This window comes from Convolutriloba macropyga, chromosome 1, assembly GCF_964194025.1.
Source record: "Convolutriloba macropyga chromosome 1, txConMacr16.3, whole genome shotgun sequence".
Lineage (NCBI taxonomy): Eukaryota > Metazoa > Xenacoelomorpha > Acoela > Convolutidae > Convolutriloba > Convolutriloba macropyga.
In genome coordinates this window covers 15,482,667-15,500,864 of record NC_134468.1, presented here as the reverse complement: position 1 = coordinate 15,500,864, position 18,198 = coordinate 15,482,667, and the positions used below count along the sequence as shown (strand labels likewise).

The 18,198-nt window shown below is 36.9% G+C and overlaps 2 protein-coding genes across 3 annotated transcripts in view; one reads left to right on the top strand and one right to left on the bottom strand.

The window, feature by feature from the left end:
• Positions 1-18,198, bottom strand: part of LOC142345871 (uncharacterized) — a 372,085-nt gene that overhangs the window by 151,705 nt on the left and 202,182 nt on the right. The gene's annotated exons all lie outside the window — the stretch shown is intronic.
• LOC142335503 (uncharacterized) overlaps positions 1-18,198 on the top strand; it is a 163,104-nt gene that overhangs the window by 130,978 nt on the left and 13,928 nt on the right. For both annotated transcript variants that reach the window (XM_075384044.1, XM_075384035.1), the window contains exons 2-4: positions 5,560-5,794; positions 16,031-16,204; positions 16,556-16,651. In XM_075384044.1, the coding sequence (XP_075240159.1) occupies positions 5,564-5,794; positions 16,031-16,204; positions 16,556-16,651 (501 nt within the window). In that variant the 5' untranslated portion in view covers positions 5,560-5,563. The remainder of the gene's footprint in view (positions 1-5,559; positions 5,795-16,030; positions 16,205-16,555; positions 16,652-18,198) is intronic.

Below are 18,198 nucleotides of genomic sequence, written 5' to 3'. Positions count from 1 at the left end.
TCACATATTTTGAACACGAATTAGTCAACTATTTTTTAAAAAAATCAACATGAGTAAAAATGTCAAACGATCAAACACTTTAATAAGAAATACCCTGCAAAAAACTATTGTAACGACAAGACCAGCGGAAAATTTTTATCTTCGGAAAAATTTTACACAAAAACAAATATGAAGATTTTGCAATAGAAATCATAAAGGAAAAAGGCAATTATTTTGCATGGACAGCAGGTCAAAAAAACCGGTGTACAGGGTATTTTTTACTCCGAGGAAAGTTTAGAACTAAAAACTGGTAATCTTGAAATATCTATGGAAAAGTTTGTTTCAAGCGTTATTGACACTTTTAATTTCTGAATTATCAAAGAGAGGAAAAGTTTTTTTTATGAGAACTAGAACGCTCCAGCTTAATTAAATTTCAACGACCGAAGTTTCAAACAAAGATTGAAATAACAAAGAACAATGTCAGTCCGTCAGTAACGCTCTTCGAGAAAAAAAGTGTCGTTGAAAGAGCAGGATTCGTTTTATATGTTCTTAAATGTGCCAAGATGGTAGCAAAAATCACTGAATTTCTTTTTTTGTCAGAAGAAGTTCCTGTGTGAGTAGAGGGTTAGAATTTTTCTTCTATTATATATATGGACTTTAATACAAAAATTTTGTATCCAAATTTTAAAATCGCTGCATGCACCCGCTGTACCCAAATGATGAATCGATGAATAGTAACTTGAATATAAGTGACAAAATTCTGAATTGCGGTTTTTTCTCCACATCACACAATTAACAAAGTCTTATTGTTTGAACATTTCGCCATTCTAGAAAAGGAATTATCAGTTGGTACGCATTCCAGATTCGAATGGATATACAGCCATGAAAATTTTATTCATTAGAACGACCATTTTCTACAAGAAATTTTTCTAGCAAATGAAATAACAATTTTTTCGGAATTTAAAATCCAAAAGCTTATACATTTGGTTAAAAACAAAGGACGTTTCTGTGTCAGTTTTAACAGTCTACCTCAATTTTCAATTTGTATAAACTGTTCATAAATCCTTTTTAGGATTAGTTTTTCTTGGAGCCTCTTCTCAACAACTATTTATGAAATCTTGACCCCGTACCGCAAACACGTATGTAAAATCAATTACTCAAATTAAAAAATTGATCGCCGAGAACAAAAGAAAATGATTCAAGAAAAAGAGTCCTTAAAAAATCAGTAGTTTTAAAAAAAATGAGAACATCTTGAGTTCGAGACCAAAAAAGAAAAAGAAAAGAAACGTCTCGAGTTTGAGACCAAAAAATTGATTTAAAAAATTCGTCTTGATTTCAAGACCAAAAACTAACAAAAATATATCTCTTGTGTTTAAGACCAAAAAACGGGAACGTTTCGAGTTGGAGACCAACAAAAGACTAAAAAAGGAAAAATCTTGAGTTCAAGATTGAAAATATCGAGAAACATCAGAAGCAAAAGTGTTTTCTTTATTCAATATAGCGGTATAAGATCCCACAAATTGGTGAAGATGTGTATTACATCCCAGAATTGTGGAAAATTATTTCCGAGATTTCCCCGGGAGTGGACCGAGTGGAATCTTGTCTTTCGCGGACTCGGAAAATGTCGGAGAATAATCATTGGGACAAGGCCAAAGAGGCACCAAAAGAATTAATTGAAATATGGGCGCCGAGTGTTTGGCGTTACGAGATAATTTAAAGGCAGCAGCAGCCTGCAATGCTGAGCAGGAGCAATCCATTGAGGCACTGAAGCAAGAGTTGGCCGACTTGAATTTCAATGATGCTAAAAAGGCGAAGTGACCGAAAAAATGGAGAAAATGAATGACCAATTGCTGTCAGAGCTTGAGCAGCTGGATTACTACAATCAGTATTTGGCCAACGACTGCCGAAAAAAAGATTCTGACATTGATCGACAAAAAAGTTCTCTTAGAAATGAAAAGGCCCAAACAAAGGCCACGGAGAAATGTTTAATCGAGGTTAGGATTAAAAACATTAAGAACCGGCCTGCTACGCTATATGAGATTTTGCTGGTAAAAAATTCTGCTTCAAAAGATTAGATCAAGAAACACTACCACAATTTGAGCATGTTGACGCATACCGGTGAAGACCTCGATGAATTCTTCAAGACCATCAGCCAACCATGTAAAATTCTGACAAATGATGCGGCGCGAGAAGCGTTCAACATATTTGGACTTGACGAGGCAGAAAAAGTTAAGAACGACGAAAGCTGATAATTAAACTTTCCATATGATTCGACAAACTATTCGTAAAATAAGACGTTCATATAACAAGATCTGTGAATGAAAATATTGTTTGATTTTGATTGAGTATCACACATATACAAAAAAGATGTGCTAAAATCCGTGGGTTTCAAGGTTAAAGATTTAGTTTAAAACTTGATTTTTTACCTGATCTATGGCTGCCACAAGGTCGATAGATGTCAGGAAAGAAAACAGACCGTTGATTAGACATAGCTTGGGCTTCGAGCCAAATCAACGAAACTGACATATCTTTGTTGACTTGGTTAATTTACCACGATGATAGAACTGATATTGGGTGCCAACCAAAGCTAGGATTAAATTCATTATTATTATTATTATTATTATTATTATTATTATTATTATTATTATTATTATTATTATTATGACTTCGTGGATATGCCACTGGGATGTTATTCCCGCTGTTAGGTTCTAGGATATGCACGACAGTTTTCACAGATATAAATGAATGTCCATGTGCAAGGATTCTGCTCATTCCAGTTCCTTTCCAAATAGCTCCACATGTATTCAATGAGTTGTATTCAACACTTTCTGGATGACGTTCACTCGGAACCCCGTTCTGTACCAGAAGTTCAATCTCTGAACCTCATATTTGGCCTCTGGGAGTGCCACTCTTTTCCTTCTGTCCTCTCCAACAACTCGGATTTCTGAGAATTCCACATCATACTTGCCGCTCAGAAGGCTACTAAACATCAACAGATCTTTCAATACTTTAAAATAAAGTGGTGGTAGTAGATTCGATTTTCAAATAGCGTCCTTGTAGTCAATGCTCCCGCAGATCCATCTCATTGCTTTCTCGTGGAAGGATTCCATGATCTGGTATTCAGATTTTCTAAGTTCCCAGCATTCCGATGAGAAGAGCAGGATTGGTGAAAGAATGGTTCTATACAAGTGTACTTTTGATTCCTGTGGTAAAGCCATAGAAGTGTTTCGTCGCAGAAGGAACAGTGACTTCACTGCTTTGCCGACTCGGTGTTTAGCATGGTCTCCCCAGTTTAGATGCCGATTTACAATCAGACCAACATCTTTAACGAGGTCCTTACTTTCAATCGGGTTATTACCAAGCATGAACTGCATCTGGTTCAGAGTCCTTGGTCGATTTCCAACTTTGAATTCGGTTACAGAGCATTTCTTACTATTGAACAACAGATGATTTTGAGCACTCCTATAGTGTAACTTATTTATGTCCTCCTGTAGCTTCTGTACTGAGGTGTCATCTTCGTTGAATATCACCTTGAGATCATCTGCAAAGAGCAGGGCAAGTGAAGAAAAAACAACATTGGGAAGGTCATTTATGTATATCAAGAATAGGAGCGGGCTAAGGACAGATCCTTGGGGGACGCCTGCTGCGATCACGAGGGGTTCGCTTTTAACATTGTTGATTTTAACTTTTTGGGTTCTACCGCTTAAGCAGTCACGTACTAATTCAAATACTCCCTCAGACAAACCAAGTTGTAGTAATTTCCGTAGGAGCTGGCTGTGTTTGATCTTATCGAAGGCTTTCGAAAAGTCTAATAGGACAAGAAAGTTCACGGAATGTGCAGATCCAATCATTTTGTAGATTTGGGTCAAGCTGTAGAGTAATTGAACAACAACAGAACGTTTCGTTCGGAATCCGTATTGGTAATTACTTATCTCTGCTCCGAAGGCTTTCATCAGTGCTCGAAACATGAACTTCTCGAATAGCTTTGAGACCATGTTCAGCAGTGTCACGGGACGGTAGTTGGATCTTCTATCATTGTCTTTGAATATGGGTGATACGATGCCAATTTTCCATTCCGACGGAAACTTCCTTAGTCGCTTGATGTTCGCAAACAGATTTTTCAACGATGAGACTACAACGTTGAAAGTTTTCTTCAGGAATACTGGTGGGATTTCATCGTTTCCGCGGCTTTTGTTTGGGTCTAATCGCTCATGTTCAGCCCTGATTTCCGCTTCACTGGATTCCAGCTGGATGCTGCCAAAGCGATGTCCACTTGGAGGTTCGAAGTACTCGTAATCATCATCTGTTACAACAGATGCGAAATTTGAATTGAATTGAAGAGTTTCGCTTTTTCTTCATCCGATCTTGCTTCACAGTTAGTGGCTTCTGATTGAATCATGGGTGGCAAGTTGTCTCTCTTCAAACTTTTCAAGTACTTGAATATTTTCTGCTTGTTTCTCGTGGCGAAGAGAGATTTTTCATACTCAGCTCGATTTTCGTCTTGCATTCTTTCGCAAATTTGCGACAGTAGTAATAACTTCCTTGATTGCTGAGAACCTTTCTTGGCAATTTTCCTTCGCTCTGTCGCCAGTTGGTTAAGATGATGAGAAGTTTCCTGGGTGATCCACGGTGGATAGCTTTGGCGTTTCTTCGTTCTTTTTGGGGTGTGCCTGTCAATCAGCTCGAATAACCATTTTTACCAAAGACTCGTATTGACGTCGATATTGCTATAGCAATAAGGCTGGAAAGGGTTTGCTTTCATCTCAGTAATAACGGAATCAAAACTGCATTTGCAGTAGCTATAGTACTCGCGATGTAGTCTCCTGCTTATCCTCTCCCTTATCGCCAGGTTCACCTCAACTGGGTGGTGGTCAGAAAACATGTCAAGGTGTGCAGGTGCAACACTGTTGATCAAGGAGTCCGTCGATGTGAATACTAAATCCAAGCATGATGATGCGGTGGTTTTAAAGTCTACGCTTTGTTTCAGGCTGCTTTCAACGACCAGGTTTGGCAGCATTGTTGAAGCCATTCGTTGAACAGCAAACCTACCATTATAGCTAACCACTCTAAATCTTAGTTTATTTAACCAACTTTTTTTCACATTGATCTACTTTATCTATAATTTTTTAGATATTTTTTTTAGATAATTTTTATAATTATGTTCTGTAATTTAACTTCTAACTTTGCATTTTAAACAAGTACCACGCTCAATTAGCCAAAGACATAGAGTATTGAGCTCGGGCGGCTACTATAGTGGTAAAGATATCAGACTGATATCCTAGAGGTTGTGGGTTCGAAACATCTGAGATCGGATTTTTTGAAACGAATAAAAAATGTCTAAGTTGCAATCCCTAAACTAAATCCCCCAGCCTGTTGTTAGAGGACAATTCATTGACGATAGTCGGTTTATGCTTCTGAGTCCCTCCCATTATAGTGCCCCACGAAATTACATTCCCAATTATTTTGTTTACCATGATTGAGGGAGGTGACTATACGTTATCTGTGGGAAGGGGGCTATGATGGCAAAGACCCCGTTTTCAGTGAGAAGAGTTCTGAAAAATTTTATCAGACTGCTTCAGATTTCATGAGTACTGATGTGCAGCATCATTTTGCACCTCCAAATGTTCCCAACTCCGGTGGCTTCAACAATGCTGCCAAACTTGCTCTGCTGCAGCAGTCTGTGCTGCGTAACAGAGTGCCTCCAGGACCCATCTTCACCAATACTGGCTTGACGCCAGAAGAGCTCTTAGCTGCAAAGAAGCCATTCACCAGAAAATCAGTCGACTACAATGCTTCTATGATCAACATGATTGAGGTATGCGATTCCATCTATCATAAATTGTGGCTTCACTTGATTTTTTCATCGTAACAGTGACTGATTTGTCGGTAGACCTAATTGATTTTACTTGCTCTCGTAGCAATTTTTTTTAAGTCTTGGTGGTCTTTTTTGTAATTTTTTGTTGACCGCCTATTTTATGTGTGACCCCCCCACATTTTCTGTGATGTGGAAGCCTAAAAAGTAACACTGTCAAAATTGCTTACAAGGCATAAATATACAGAGTCATTCATTCTTCGGTTGCGAAGCCTGTTGAAAGTGTTCCGGGCATCATCGGCGGACATTAATCAACACATTACAACTCACCATATTCGCCGTCCTTTTCAGTTTTTGCCTGGTTTTCTACTTTGAATTATCCGGTTGCCCGCATAAGTTAACTGACTCAGAGCTCTACGACACAAAGGGCAATGTGACACTTAAATCTGCTTTCTGTTAGTGAAAAAGCAGGGATAGCAGAAGTTCCGATTTTCAACTCGGCATTATCTCTCCGATTTTCTCCTCATAACCTGGTTACCCATTCTATTGTTGTTATTGGGTTTTCAGCTTTAACCCTCAAGCTACGAATGCTTTTTTGTTTGCGTTTCTATTACAATTATTTACATTGGGAGATTCTTGCGTCAACTACAAGGTCTAGGTGTTTCTGCAGACCTCTGGCGCAATCAGCGATGAGCAGTTTTATCAGCATTTTGCTGTCAGTGGTGTCTGTATTGCAAACTGATGCATTCAAATGGATGCATCACCAAGGCTCAACTATTTTAAAAGGTTGACATCCTTGAGAATTTTCTTTTTTTTTACTCCTGTTCTGTATGACCTCGCTACTTTTTCCGTTATCTGCGGATAATTTGACGGAGGGCGTTGATTGTGTTTTTTGTTCAAAGTCCTTCCCATATTTAATTGCGCTCGAATGAGAAGCAATTATTGTAAACGTGTCTCGTTTTATGTAAATTTTTTGCCTGACCTTTTTGCGCTTTTTCTAGAATAATCTTTAATTTCTGAAATGAATTTTTCGCGCACGTCCTCTTGATTTTTGAGTGATTTTCATTGCTCTCACTCCGAAATAAAGTTTGTTGTTCAAACAAAACCGATTGATAGAGTCAAAAACAAAGCCTTGATAGCCGAGTGGTTAATACCTCGTCGAGGTGAATAATGATGGAATCGGACTCATGAGGTCGGGGTTCGAATTCTACCCTTCGGCTCATTTTTCGCACCCATGAAGAATTTTATCAAGGCTACAGCCCGAATTAAATTCAGCCGCCTGTCAGTCAGAGCAATTTATCCGGAATTAGCCGGTTTATGTTTAGCTTTAGTTTCAATTAAAAGCACCCTTTAGCTCCTCAGCAAGCTATTATTTCGCTCCTATTTTAACGAATCGAAGAGAGTATTGGTTGAGCGTCTTCTTTATCGATAATTTTTTTGAGTGTATTTCAAATCGAATGTAAAAATCAATGCCGCACGTGAGAACTAAGTGTTAACGTCAAACGGCTGAACGAATTGAATAGCAGAAAGGTGAGAGTATTTTTCAGTTCATACTGCGTTTTGAGAGAGTGAGAAAACTAGGCGTGAAAAAACTTGCAAAGCGAGCGAAATTTTTTGATCACGTTTTACTTTACTTTTTCTGTTAAACTGGATTTTCTAAACCATATTAACAGTGTAATTGCTTGTTTAGGAGCTCTTTTGAGCATCTCAATCTTATATTAGAGTTTTATATGCAATCATTGTTAATTGCTCTCAAACGAAGTTTGTAGCAGTTATATTAGTCCGGCTGGTCTTTTTTATGCGATTTTTTCGCTTGACCGATTTTTCGTCTGACCGATTTGACTTTTCGTCCTTAAAAACAGGATAAACAGGTAGCGCCCAGTGGCCATTAAGTTTCATTAGAGGCACTTGGCAGCGTTTAGTAGTCCTTCAAGTGTGGTGAAGCTGCTGGGATGGCCGTAATTTAATGTTAAAAGGTCATTTTTAGGAGTTTTTGAGCCCACATTGTTAAAATTTTTTGTTCGACCAATCTACAATTGAGGCTGGTGAAAGTTGATAATTGTCTTCTGCAAGACATAAGTACATTTTATGACCATTTTAAGAGCTATATGTTCTAGTAATCTAAACAAATACACACAAATTTATACTAATCTTCACAATTTTTTTAAGCTTGTTGAATTTTTTTGAGTTCTTGAGGCCCTAGGTGTCAAGAAACCTCCTCTAGTGTTTGATAATAGGTACTCCATAGTTGTTATAGGTAATGGAATGGTTTTCAACATTTTAACATCACGAAATTAAGCATTTTTTAAATTCAAAAATTGCAATTTTTTCAGTTTTTTGACGTTTGTCATTATTCAAGTTAAGACCCAAGGACCAGAAAACCTTAAAAGTTTGATAGTAAGTTAATAATTTTGTTGGCCATGGAATAGTTTTCAACTATTTAATATCACAAATTTTAGCAATTTTTTTATAAAGCTTGCAATTCTTTTCAAGTTTTTTTTTTCAGTTTTTTGAATATTTTTGATTATTTTGCGAAATTATTATCATGTTCCAAGTTTATGGATCTTTATGAGCTAATGAAACGATTTAGGGCTTAAATAGTGATACTTGATAGTCTCATGAGACAATGAAATGGTTCTGAAGATAATGCTATCACGGTTTTTAGAAAAATTTTGTTAAAATTTGCAATCATTTCAAATTTTTGATGATTTTTGTCCTGTTCTGAGTTTAACGATCAGTAAACCGTGGCTGGCTACTGACGAAGCTCACCGCTCTCCAATCATTTGATAGCAATTCGCCCGACGTTAGTCGGTTTTTCGTGATTTCGCTGTTTTGTAGCTGTTTTTGTAGACTTTTCCAAGTTTTTATTGTCTGGCGTAATATTTTTTAGTATACATCAATTTTGCCGTAGGTTTTCATACCCTGTTATTTTTGTTATAGCCGGTTTATATTATAGCCGGTTTTTGTTATAGCCGGAATTAGCCGGTCTATGTTTAGCTTTAGTTTCAATTAAAAGCAACCTTTAGCTCCTCAGCAAGCTATTATTTCGCTCCTATTTTAACGAATCGAAGAGAGTATTGGTTGAGCGTCTTCTTTATCGATAATTTTTTGTGTGTATTTGAAATCGAATGTAAAAATCAATGCCGCACGTGAGAACTAAGTGTTAACGTCAAACGGCTGAACGAATTGAATAGCAGAAAGGTGAGAGTATTTTTCAGTTCATACTGCGTTTTGAGAGAGTGAGAAAACTAGGCGTGAAAAAACTTGCAAAGCGAGCGAAATTTTTTGATCACGTTTTACTTTACTTTTTCTGTTAAACTGGATTTTCTAAACCATATTAACAGTGTAATTGCTTGTTTAGGAGCTCTTTTGAGCATCTCAATCTTATATTAGAGTTTTATATGCAATCATTGTTAATTGCTCTCAAACGAAGTTTGTAGCAGTTATATTAGTCCGGCTGGTCTTTTTTATGCGATTTTTTCGCTTGACCGATTTTTCGTCTGACCGATTTGACTTTTCGTCCTTAAAAACAGGATAAACAGGTAGCGCCCAGTGGCCATTAAGTTTCATTAGAGGCACTTGGCAGCGTTTAGTAGTCCTTCAAGTGTGGTGAAGCTGCTGGGATGGCCGTAATTTAATGTTAAAAGGTCATTTTTAGGAGTTTTTGAGCCCACATTGTTAAAATTTTTTGTTCGACCAATCTACAATTGAGGCTGGTGAAAGTTGATAATTGTCTTCTGCAAGACATAAGTACATTTTATGACCATTTTAAGAGCTATATGTTCTAGTAATCTAAACAAATACACACAAATTTATACTAATCTTCACAATTTTTTTAAGCTTGTTGAATTTTTTTGAGTTCTTGAGGCCCTAGGTGTCAAGAAACCTCCTCTAGTGTTTGATAATAGGTACTCCATAGTTGTTATAGGTAATGGAATGGTTTTCAACATTTTAACATCACGAAATTAAGCATTTTTTAAATTCAAAAATTGCAATTTTTTCAGTTTTTTGACGTTTGTCATTATTCAAGTTAAGACCCAAGGACCAGAAAACTTTAAAAGTTTGATAATAAGTTAATAATTTTGTTGGCCATGGAATAGTTTTCAACTATTTAATATCACAAATTTTAGCAATCTTTTTTATAAAGCTTGCAATTCTTTTCAAGTTTTTTTTTTTCAGTTTTTTGAATATTTTTCATTGTTTTGCGAAATTATTATCATGTTCCAAGTTTATGGATCTTTATGAGCTAATGAAACTATTTAGGGCTTAAATAGTGATACTTGATAGTCTCATGAGACAATGAAATGGTTCTGAAGATAATGCTATCACGGTTTTTAGAAAAATTTTGTTAAAATTTGCAATCATTTTTTCAAATTTTTGATGATTTTTGTCCTGTTCTGAGTTTAACGATCAGTAAACCGTGGCTGGCTACTGACGAAGCTAACCGCTCTCCAATCGTTTGATAGCAATTCGCCCGACGTTAGTCGGTTTTTTTGTGATTTCGCTGTTTTGTAGCTGTTTTTGTAGACTTTTCCAAGTTTTTATTGTCTGGCGTAATATTTTTTAGTATACATCAATTTTGCCGTAGGTTTTCATACCCTGTTATTTTTGTTATTATCAATTGAAAAATGATTTAGCTGATGAAAACAGTGTAAATTTTGACATTTTTTGCCTAAATTTTGTTTATTTTTATGACCAAGTACTGTTTTTTCCGAGTGTTTTCGTATTCAATTCAGGTGTTTTCCAGTGCGTTTGTCCTGTGGTTTCTCGAATAAGAATGAAACAGGATGGTTCTTAAAGTGTGTTGAGAATCTTCTCTGTTTACAGAATTTTTAAAAGAATTTAGCAGGTTTCGTAGATTTTTTGTTTTTTTCCTCGATTTTTCTCCTTTTCTGAGATGCATCGTTTAATATATTTTTGTTATGTCCTCCCTCATCTTCTGAGCCCAATATCATACTGGCCCGAATTTTTATTACTTCATCCAATGAAAATTTTCGTACCTTAGTTCCCAGCTTGTTCAAAATTTTGTGTGAATCTTTTTTGACTCCTCGAGGCTATTTTTTCTTCTCGTTCTGTTTAATAATTTTAAGCAGTCGGTGCCCAGAAAGTGAATCTGGATTCAACAGAGTCTGTATCAGAAAAAAAAATTGAAAAATGGAAAGGGGATAAACCCATGAAACCCACTTTTAGATGCCTGCTACTTGAAATTTGTTTTTATAACCCTACTGTCTCTACTGCTGGTTGGTAATGATACTAGTCTCTATATCCCCTCTATATTAAGAAACAGGATCGTAAATAACTACGAAAGAACATCAACATAAATCATCATCAGCAAAAATCGGTTTCTTCATTTTTTCCTCTCAATCTCGATCGGGTTTATTGGAATCAATGACTGCTATTTTTCTACAATCTGTCTTGTATGTTATGTATTTTAAGTTTTGTTGAACAGAAATTGAGTATATTAGACATTCTGCTACCGAAAGTGTCAGCTCGTGAAAAAATTGCGAAAAATGTGATCCCTTTTTTCTTTGTTTCCATTTTATTTCTATTTTAGTTAGTTGTTGGCTAGGGTGTAAGTTAAGTTCAACTTCAAGACTATTCTTGAGTCTATGTTTTACTTCGTCGTATAAAAATATGTTTCTCTTTACCTCATTTTGCAGCTTTTTCGACATTTTGAGGGAAAATTTATAAATTCTTTGGGCTAGTTCCATTCTTCGCTCATTCTGCTCAAAGTGCTTTTAAGCAGCAGTTGCTCATTAAAGTAATCTAAAGTGAAAGGAGTCACGCAAAACGAAATCAAAAATAGAAACGGGATATACCCATAAAGCCCAATTTTAGATGCCCGCTCCTTGATTTGTTCTTTTAAGTTACAGTTCTTTTCTACTACCTCGTTCGGCGGAAACATTCAAACAGTCCTTTGAGAGCAACTTGTCCAACCATAGTCCGTATTGTTATCAATAGACGTTATAGCTGAGCGGAGCTTTCACTGGCCTTCTGTTGGAATTTTTTCCAATTCAGATTTTGAATTGTATTAAAGCGCTGTCATTTAGATTTTTTTAAAGAAAACTTCTGACGTTTCTGAGTGGAGTGCTGTTTTTGATTACGCCGAAGAAGGAAGTGCAACAAAAAACAAATTTTGTGACGTGAAACTCTTTTTTGCTAATATTTAAGTAGTGTGAGTAAACGGTTTTCGAACAAAACTTTGCTTTCCCAATAGTGATTTTTGCGCACGGTTTTAATTCACAATTTGACTTCTTTTTACTATTTTCCTATCGAGTTTTTTAACTGGTTTTCCAAATCCTGTCCTTTTCGTTTTTTGACTTTTGACTAGGTCTTTCTGTTGCCTTTATTTTTTTAAATTGTGGTGGAGGACTTGTCTTGAATGTTTTTTGTCAGTTTTTCTGCGATCTGTGACGTGACATCAAATCAGGCTTTTTAATTGCCGTCGAACAAAGTTTCAACCAATTTTGTCTTTTTTATACAGGTAGGCAAATAAAGGCAGTTTTTAGTGTGTAGGTTTCAAAGACGATCTAGCTTAAGGTTTAAAATTGCAGACTGTTATTTTTGAGGTTGCGGGTTGGATCGCCTTATGGGTCGGCTATTTTTGCTCCCATCAAAGTTTGTAAGCTACATCTTCATCCCATTTTCGCGGTGTTTAAGGTCGAAAGAACTTTCAATGTCTCTATGAAAATGTAACCAAAAATTACCACGTGCCTCAACAAAGTCACAAGTATTGTAACTTCCACAACAAGTTTGTTTCCGCGTGGATTCAAAAAGCTATACATAAGCCTCATCTTCCGACTAGAGAAAAAACCAGATATATACAACAGCTATAGGCAGTTCATTCACGAGTTCATTCAACTTGGACTCATGGAAGAAGTTCCCGGAAATAAACGTCATATACTTGCCACATCATTGTGTCATCCCAGACGCCAGCAGCACAATAAAATTTAAAGTCGTATTCGACGCCTCAGCGAAATCAGCCAGTGGACCTTCTTTAAACGACCATCTGATGGTTGGACCTCACTTTCAAAAGGATCTGTTTGGAATTCTGATTCGTTTTTGGTTTCATCAAGTAGCACTATCTGCCGACATTGCCAAGATGTACCGAAGTTCAACTTGACGATGAAGACAAGGATTTTCACCGGGTTTTTTGGAAAAATCTAAATGACACAGAAGTGAAACTTACAGAATGACAAGAGTGACCTATGGACTAGCGTCATCTTCGTGCAACTCAAATAGACCCCTCAAAGCCGTAGCTGACAGTTGCACCAACAGCAACCTCCGCCTTGCAATCAATAACGGCATGTATGTGGACAATTTGCTAACAGGAGCCTCAGATGTAGAACACGCCACTCAATTGCAGGACGAAATCTTCGCAGCACTGAAAACAGCCTGTTTTGATATACGAAAATGGACATGAAGTGTTTTGTCAGCTGTTGAGCGATTGCCTTCCAGCTTTCGCGAAACTTCAGACGAAGTAATAATCAGCAACGACTACTACACAGTCAAAACCCTTTGAGTAAAGTGGAGCCCTGTTCAAAATCATTTCACCTTCACAGTTTGCCTGGACAAAGGGTTTCACAACAAAGAGGAAAATATCGTAAGTCACGAAGTTGTTTGACCCACTCGGATGGTTGTCACCAACAATTCAGTTGAAATCTTTCGTGTAAGTTCTTTGGATGGACAAGTTGACCTGGGACAAAAACCTATCGTTAAATATTTGAGAACAGTATTCATATACTTATCAAAAACCAAAAGCTTTTTCCGACAAAGAGCTGCACGAAACAGTGCAGCTGCAACTAAAGTCTTTTGACAACAACAAAGATCATCAGCATCTGCAACACATGATGAAACCCCGAGACCATTCTTAAACAATTTCAAAGAAAAATTGTTCTTAACCAACCAGTTGCAAAAACCCATGCGAAGATTTGGGTTTGTCGAAAACCAAAAGCTTTCTGCCAACAATTTTCTTTCAACACCATTAGATTATCATAAATTTTAACAGCTTTTATAACTCAAATAAACAGCATCCGCTCTTCAATGAACAACGTCTAAATGAAAAGCAACAAAAAGAATCTGATTTAACGGAACACAAATCACAGCAAGAATCTATCAGCTACAGACGGATTTACCAGCAAGTCTTTCATCGCCGCCAACAAGCCTTCCATCAGCATTAAGAAGAAGAAGCAACTCATTGCAACAAAAAGACAACCTGATGTCTGTCATGAACTTTCCACATCAAATCTCCGCTCAGTGAGAATAGCCCTTTACAGCATCATGCAACAAGTGTTTCTGCCGGAATTCAGGTATATAAAAGGATCAACAACACCAGAAGACAACCTCAGACCTACCAGTTGAATTATCCAGCAAGCGCATCAAGATAAACAGTCATCTACTCGCCTCTCACCATTCTTTGATAAAGACGTCATAGCGTTGGTGGTCGTCTTGCAAATTCCCCATATAGCGTGGACAAAAAGTTCCCCATAATAATTCCAAAAACATCTCCGCTAGTCGAGTTACTCGTCCGAGGAAGTCATTTGAGAAACCTTCACTGTGGACGCCAGATAACCCTTTTTGCCCTGCGACAAACCGTTTGGATTCCTGGAGGAATTGCCACTGTTAAGAAAGTTATCCACAGCTGCAAGTCCCGCATACGATTTGACACCCGAATACGCCAGCCATTAATGAGAGATATGCCATTAGAACGAATAGTTGAATCTGTTGCCTTCTAGTTCACTGGGATAGACTATTGTGGACCGTTTTATTCCAAAGATTCTTCACAGAAGCTACAGAAATCATACGCAGCTATCTTCATTTGTTTCACCACAAAGGCAATACATAGCCAGCTGAAAATCTAACCAAAGAAGACTGCCTCGATACCCTCAAGAGATTCACACGAAGACGCGGTACTCCCAAGCATATTACAGTGACAATTCGGCAATGTCCATGAGAGCCCAAGGAGAACTCGAATTCAGACGACTTCTTCGAGATGAAGAGTTCAAAGATCTCATCAACAATTTTGCGAGCCAAAATCATTGATTGGTTTACAATACTACCCAGGACGCCACATTTTGGAGAACTATGGGAAGTAGCCGTTAAATCTATGAAGCGTCATCTTTACAGAACAGTTTGATCGACTAAGTTATCGACCAGTGCTTTCACAACTCTTCTGACCCAAATTGAGGCTATCCCCAATTCTCGCCCTCTAACAGCGCCATCAACGGACATCAATGATCCCCTAGTTCTAACCCCTGGACATTTCATCATAGGAAGACTTTTGACAGTTATACCCGATCCATCCTCACCAAAGAACAGCGCCTTGTCATGACATTGGAGAAACATAGACAAAATGATTCGTCAGTTCTGGAAGAAATGAAGTGTCGAATACTTATCTTCATTGCAGCAGCGGAACAAATTGAGGACAGAAAACGTACAAGCAGTGGATTTTATTGTGATAATCAAAAGACAACACTCCCCCAATGTGTTGGCTTCTTGATCATATAACACAGACATTCGACGGTAATGACATTGTTCGTGTTGTTCAGGTGAAAACAAAGTTGAGTTTACATCCGACCAGTCAGTCGCCTCATACCGCAACATCGAGAAGAACCAGAAGATCGCGGCGCAGATTAATTGATTTAACATTGAGAAAAACCCGAAGATTCTCAATTGGTTTGATCACACCTTCGACAATATATACAGAATCAGCTTTCTGTGAAATTGATAACATTTCTGACAATTTTCACAAAAACTAATTTGTCCATTTTTAATAAAATCATCTTCTTTGTACCCTTAAGTGTACTCGCAAGATAATAACAAAGAAAGTCCACAGATTTTAAATTTGAACGAGTTCAAGGAGGCCGGGAAATTTTCAGGGTCGAAAGAACTTTCAAGGTCTCAAATTAAAATGTAACCAAGAATTACCACGTGCCCTAACAAGACATTTAGCCTAAAAGAAAAAATTATCAACGTCTAACAGCAAGCTCAACAAGGGTGCATGTATGGTCGTGCCTGTGCTGCTGTTTGGACTGTGAGCCACAAAACAAAGGTAATGAGGCAACATTACAGTGACTTAATTGGACATTTCTGACAGCTGTCGTATCTTTGCGCGGATTTTTCCACCAATAGGAATTACGCTTCCGACTCTCATTTGAGTTTTTTTTATTCAGCTCGATTTCAAATTCCTAGTTTGAAAAAATGTCACCTCAAGTTATCAAGTTTTGCTTTTCATTTCAGAACAGAATCTGGCAGAGAGATTACAGAGACCGTCCATTGATGCAAGCAGATCCTGGTTATATTCCTTTAATGACACCTACAATGGATTACCCAGAAAATGCTGCGAATGCAGTTGCAACCAAATTTGTCCGGACCGCTATGAACAAAATGAAGTGCCCTGTTTTCAGCATTACGGTACTTGTAAAAAGTCTTCAACTGAAATTTTTTGAAAATGAAGACTATAAGGTTCAACATACATGTAAAAAGAAAATCAAATATAAAGCATGCAATTGCTATTCTTTTAAGGAATCATGCACAAACCATAACCTACCATCAAATAATTTCTGATACCTCCCTTAAAAATGAAAATAATTTGTATTCTAGAGTTTTACATGCTTACTAATACATAATCTACATTTTCTAAAAACCTTATTTCTTGCTGAAAAAAAGTGTTTTTGAACAAGTAGGAAAAGGTCGAATCCACTACTACTATACCATATAAGCCCTGACATCTAATGTTTGAGGAAATTATTTGATTGATTTCAGTGGACCCCGAATGGTAGACGATTACTAACAGGGTCATCAAGTGGGGAGTTCACTCTGTGGAATGGACTCCAGTTCAATTTCGAGACAATTCTTCAGGTATAGAATCGCAGTTTCCTGTGTATTTTGATGCCCCGCGCAGAATTTGTAACTGGAGAAATGAAAAATAATGGATATTCAAAAAACTACAAATGTTCTATATTACCCAAGAATACTTTACTAAATAGGAAATTTGTTTCTTTTTTATATAAATTGTCAGATTTACGCAGTGTCAGATTCTAGAATGTCACGCAGTTCCAGATTAGAACACTCACTCAAATTTCAAAATGCCGAATGCCAGCAGTGCTAAATTTTTACCAGACGCCAAAGTTTTTTATTAATAGCCGCGAAGCGATAGCTGAGGCTATTATTGGCCTTCTCTTGGTTTTTACAATTCAAAGAATTTGAATTGTATTGGGGCGCTGTCTTTTTTTTAAGATCTGTTCACACATTTTCATTATTTTTCAAGTCAAATTGGAGTAGTGATTTTGGTCACGCCGAAACAGGAAATGGAGCGAAAAAGCGAGTGGTTTTGCGGCGTGAATTTTTTTCGCTCTAATTTTAAAGTAGAGAGAAAACTGTGTATGAACAAAAATTCGCTTTCTCGCTAGTGGTTTTTTGTTCACATGCGGCAATTTCACTCTGATTTTTACTGTTTTTTCGATTTTTTGGATCGGATTTTTTTCTAAATGGTTATTCGCAATCCATTCACAGCTCATTCTAGGCCTAGTTTTTTGTATGAATTAAATTTTCATTTCTCCCTAGTGGTTTTTTTCTTCACATGCGGCATTTTGTTTTTTTTTTCTTATTTTTTGATCTGATTTTTTTTAAAAGTGGTTTTCTCAATTCACCCATAGTCCATTCTAGGTCTAGTTTTTCTGTTTAGTCAATGAAAATTCTTTGAATTGTACGTCCTGCTATGTTTTTTATTTATTTCGTCGTCAAGATTTTTGTTACGACCATATGACGTCACAACCACTTCAAATCTGTTTTTTTGTTCATTCGTTCATGCAATTTCAACTGAATTGCGTGTGTGACGTCATTTTTCACTCTTAGTGGAGCTAGTTCTTTTGTTCATTCGCGTGATTAAATTTTTGGTCACACGTGACTTAACCTTCACTCTCAAAAATGACTTCCTCAATTTGAAACTGACTTTTCTTTGCTTTAATTCCAAGAGATAAGGTCAAATAAGTGCTTGCCACTCTTATTGAAGGTTATTTGAGAGCAGCTAATAGAAACTGCAGTAAGATATACAGACTTTTAATCGCCTTAATGAAAAGAATAAGTTTTTTTGGTCTGTCTTTTTTACCTTCTTTTTGAGACTGCAGATCTATGAAGCTATTGCGGCTATTTTCTGGCAATTTGCCAGCTATGTTATAGAATGCCAGAAGTTAAAATGTTCAAGCTTACACCATGCTTCTTTTGAAATGCTGTTAAATGACTCCGAATACTGAATAACTTTTAAAACTCCAAGATCATCAGAATCATACTATTTTTCACTTGATAACTAGAACCTTCATGTTGAACATGTTCTTTGATCTACATGTGTCCGTGGTTGCTTCTAATCAGTTTAGGGCGACGTCTCAAACAATAGACGTACTAAGATG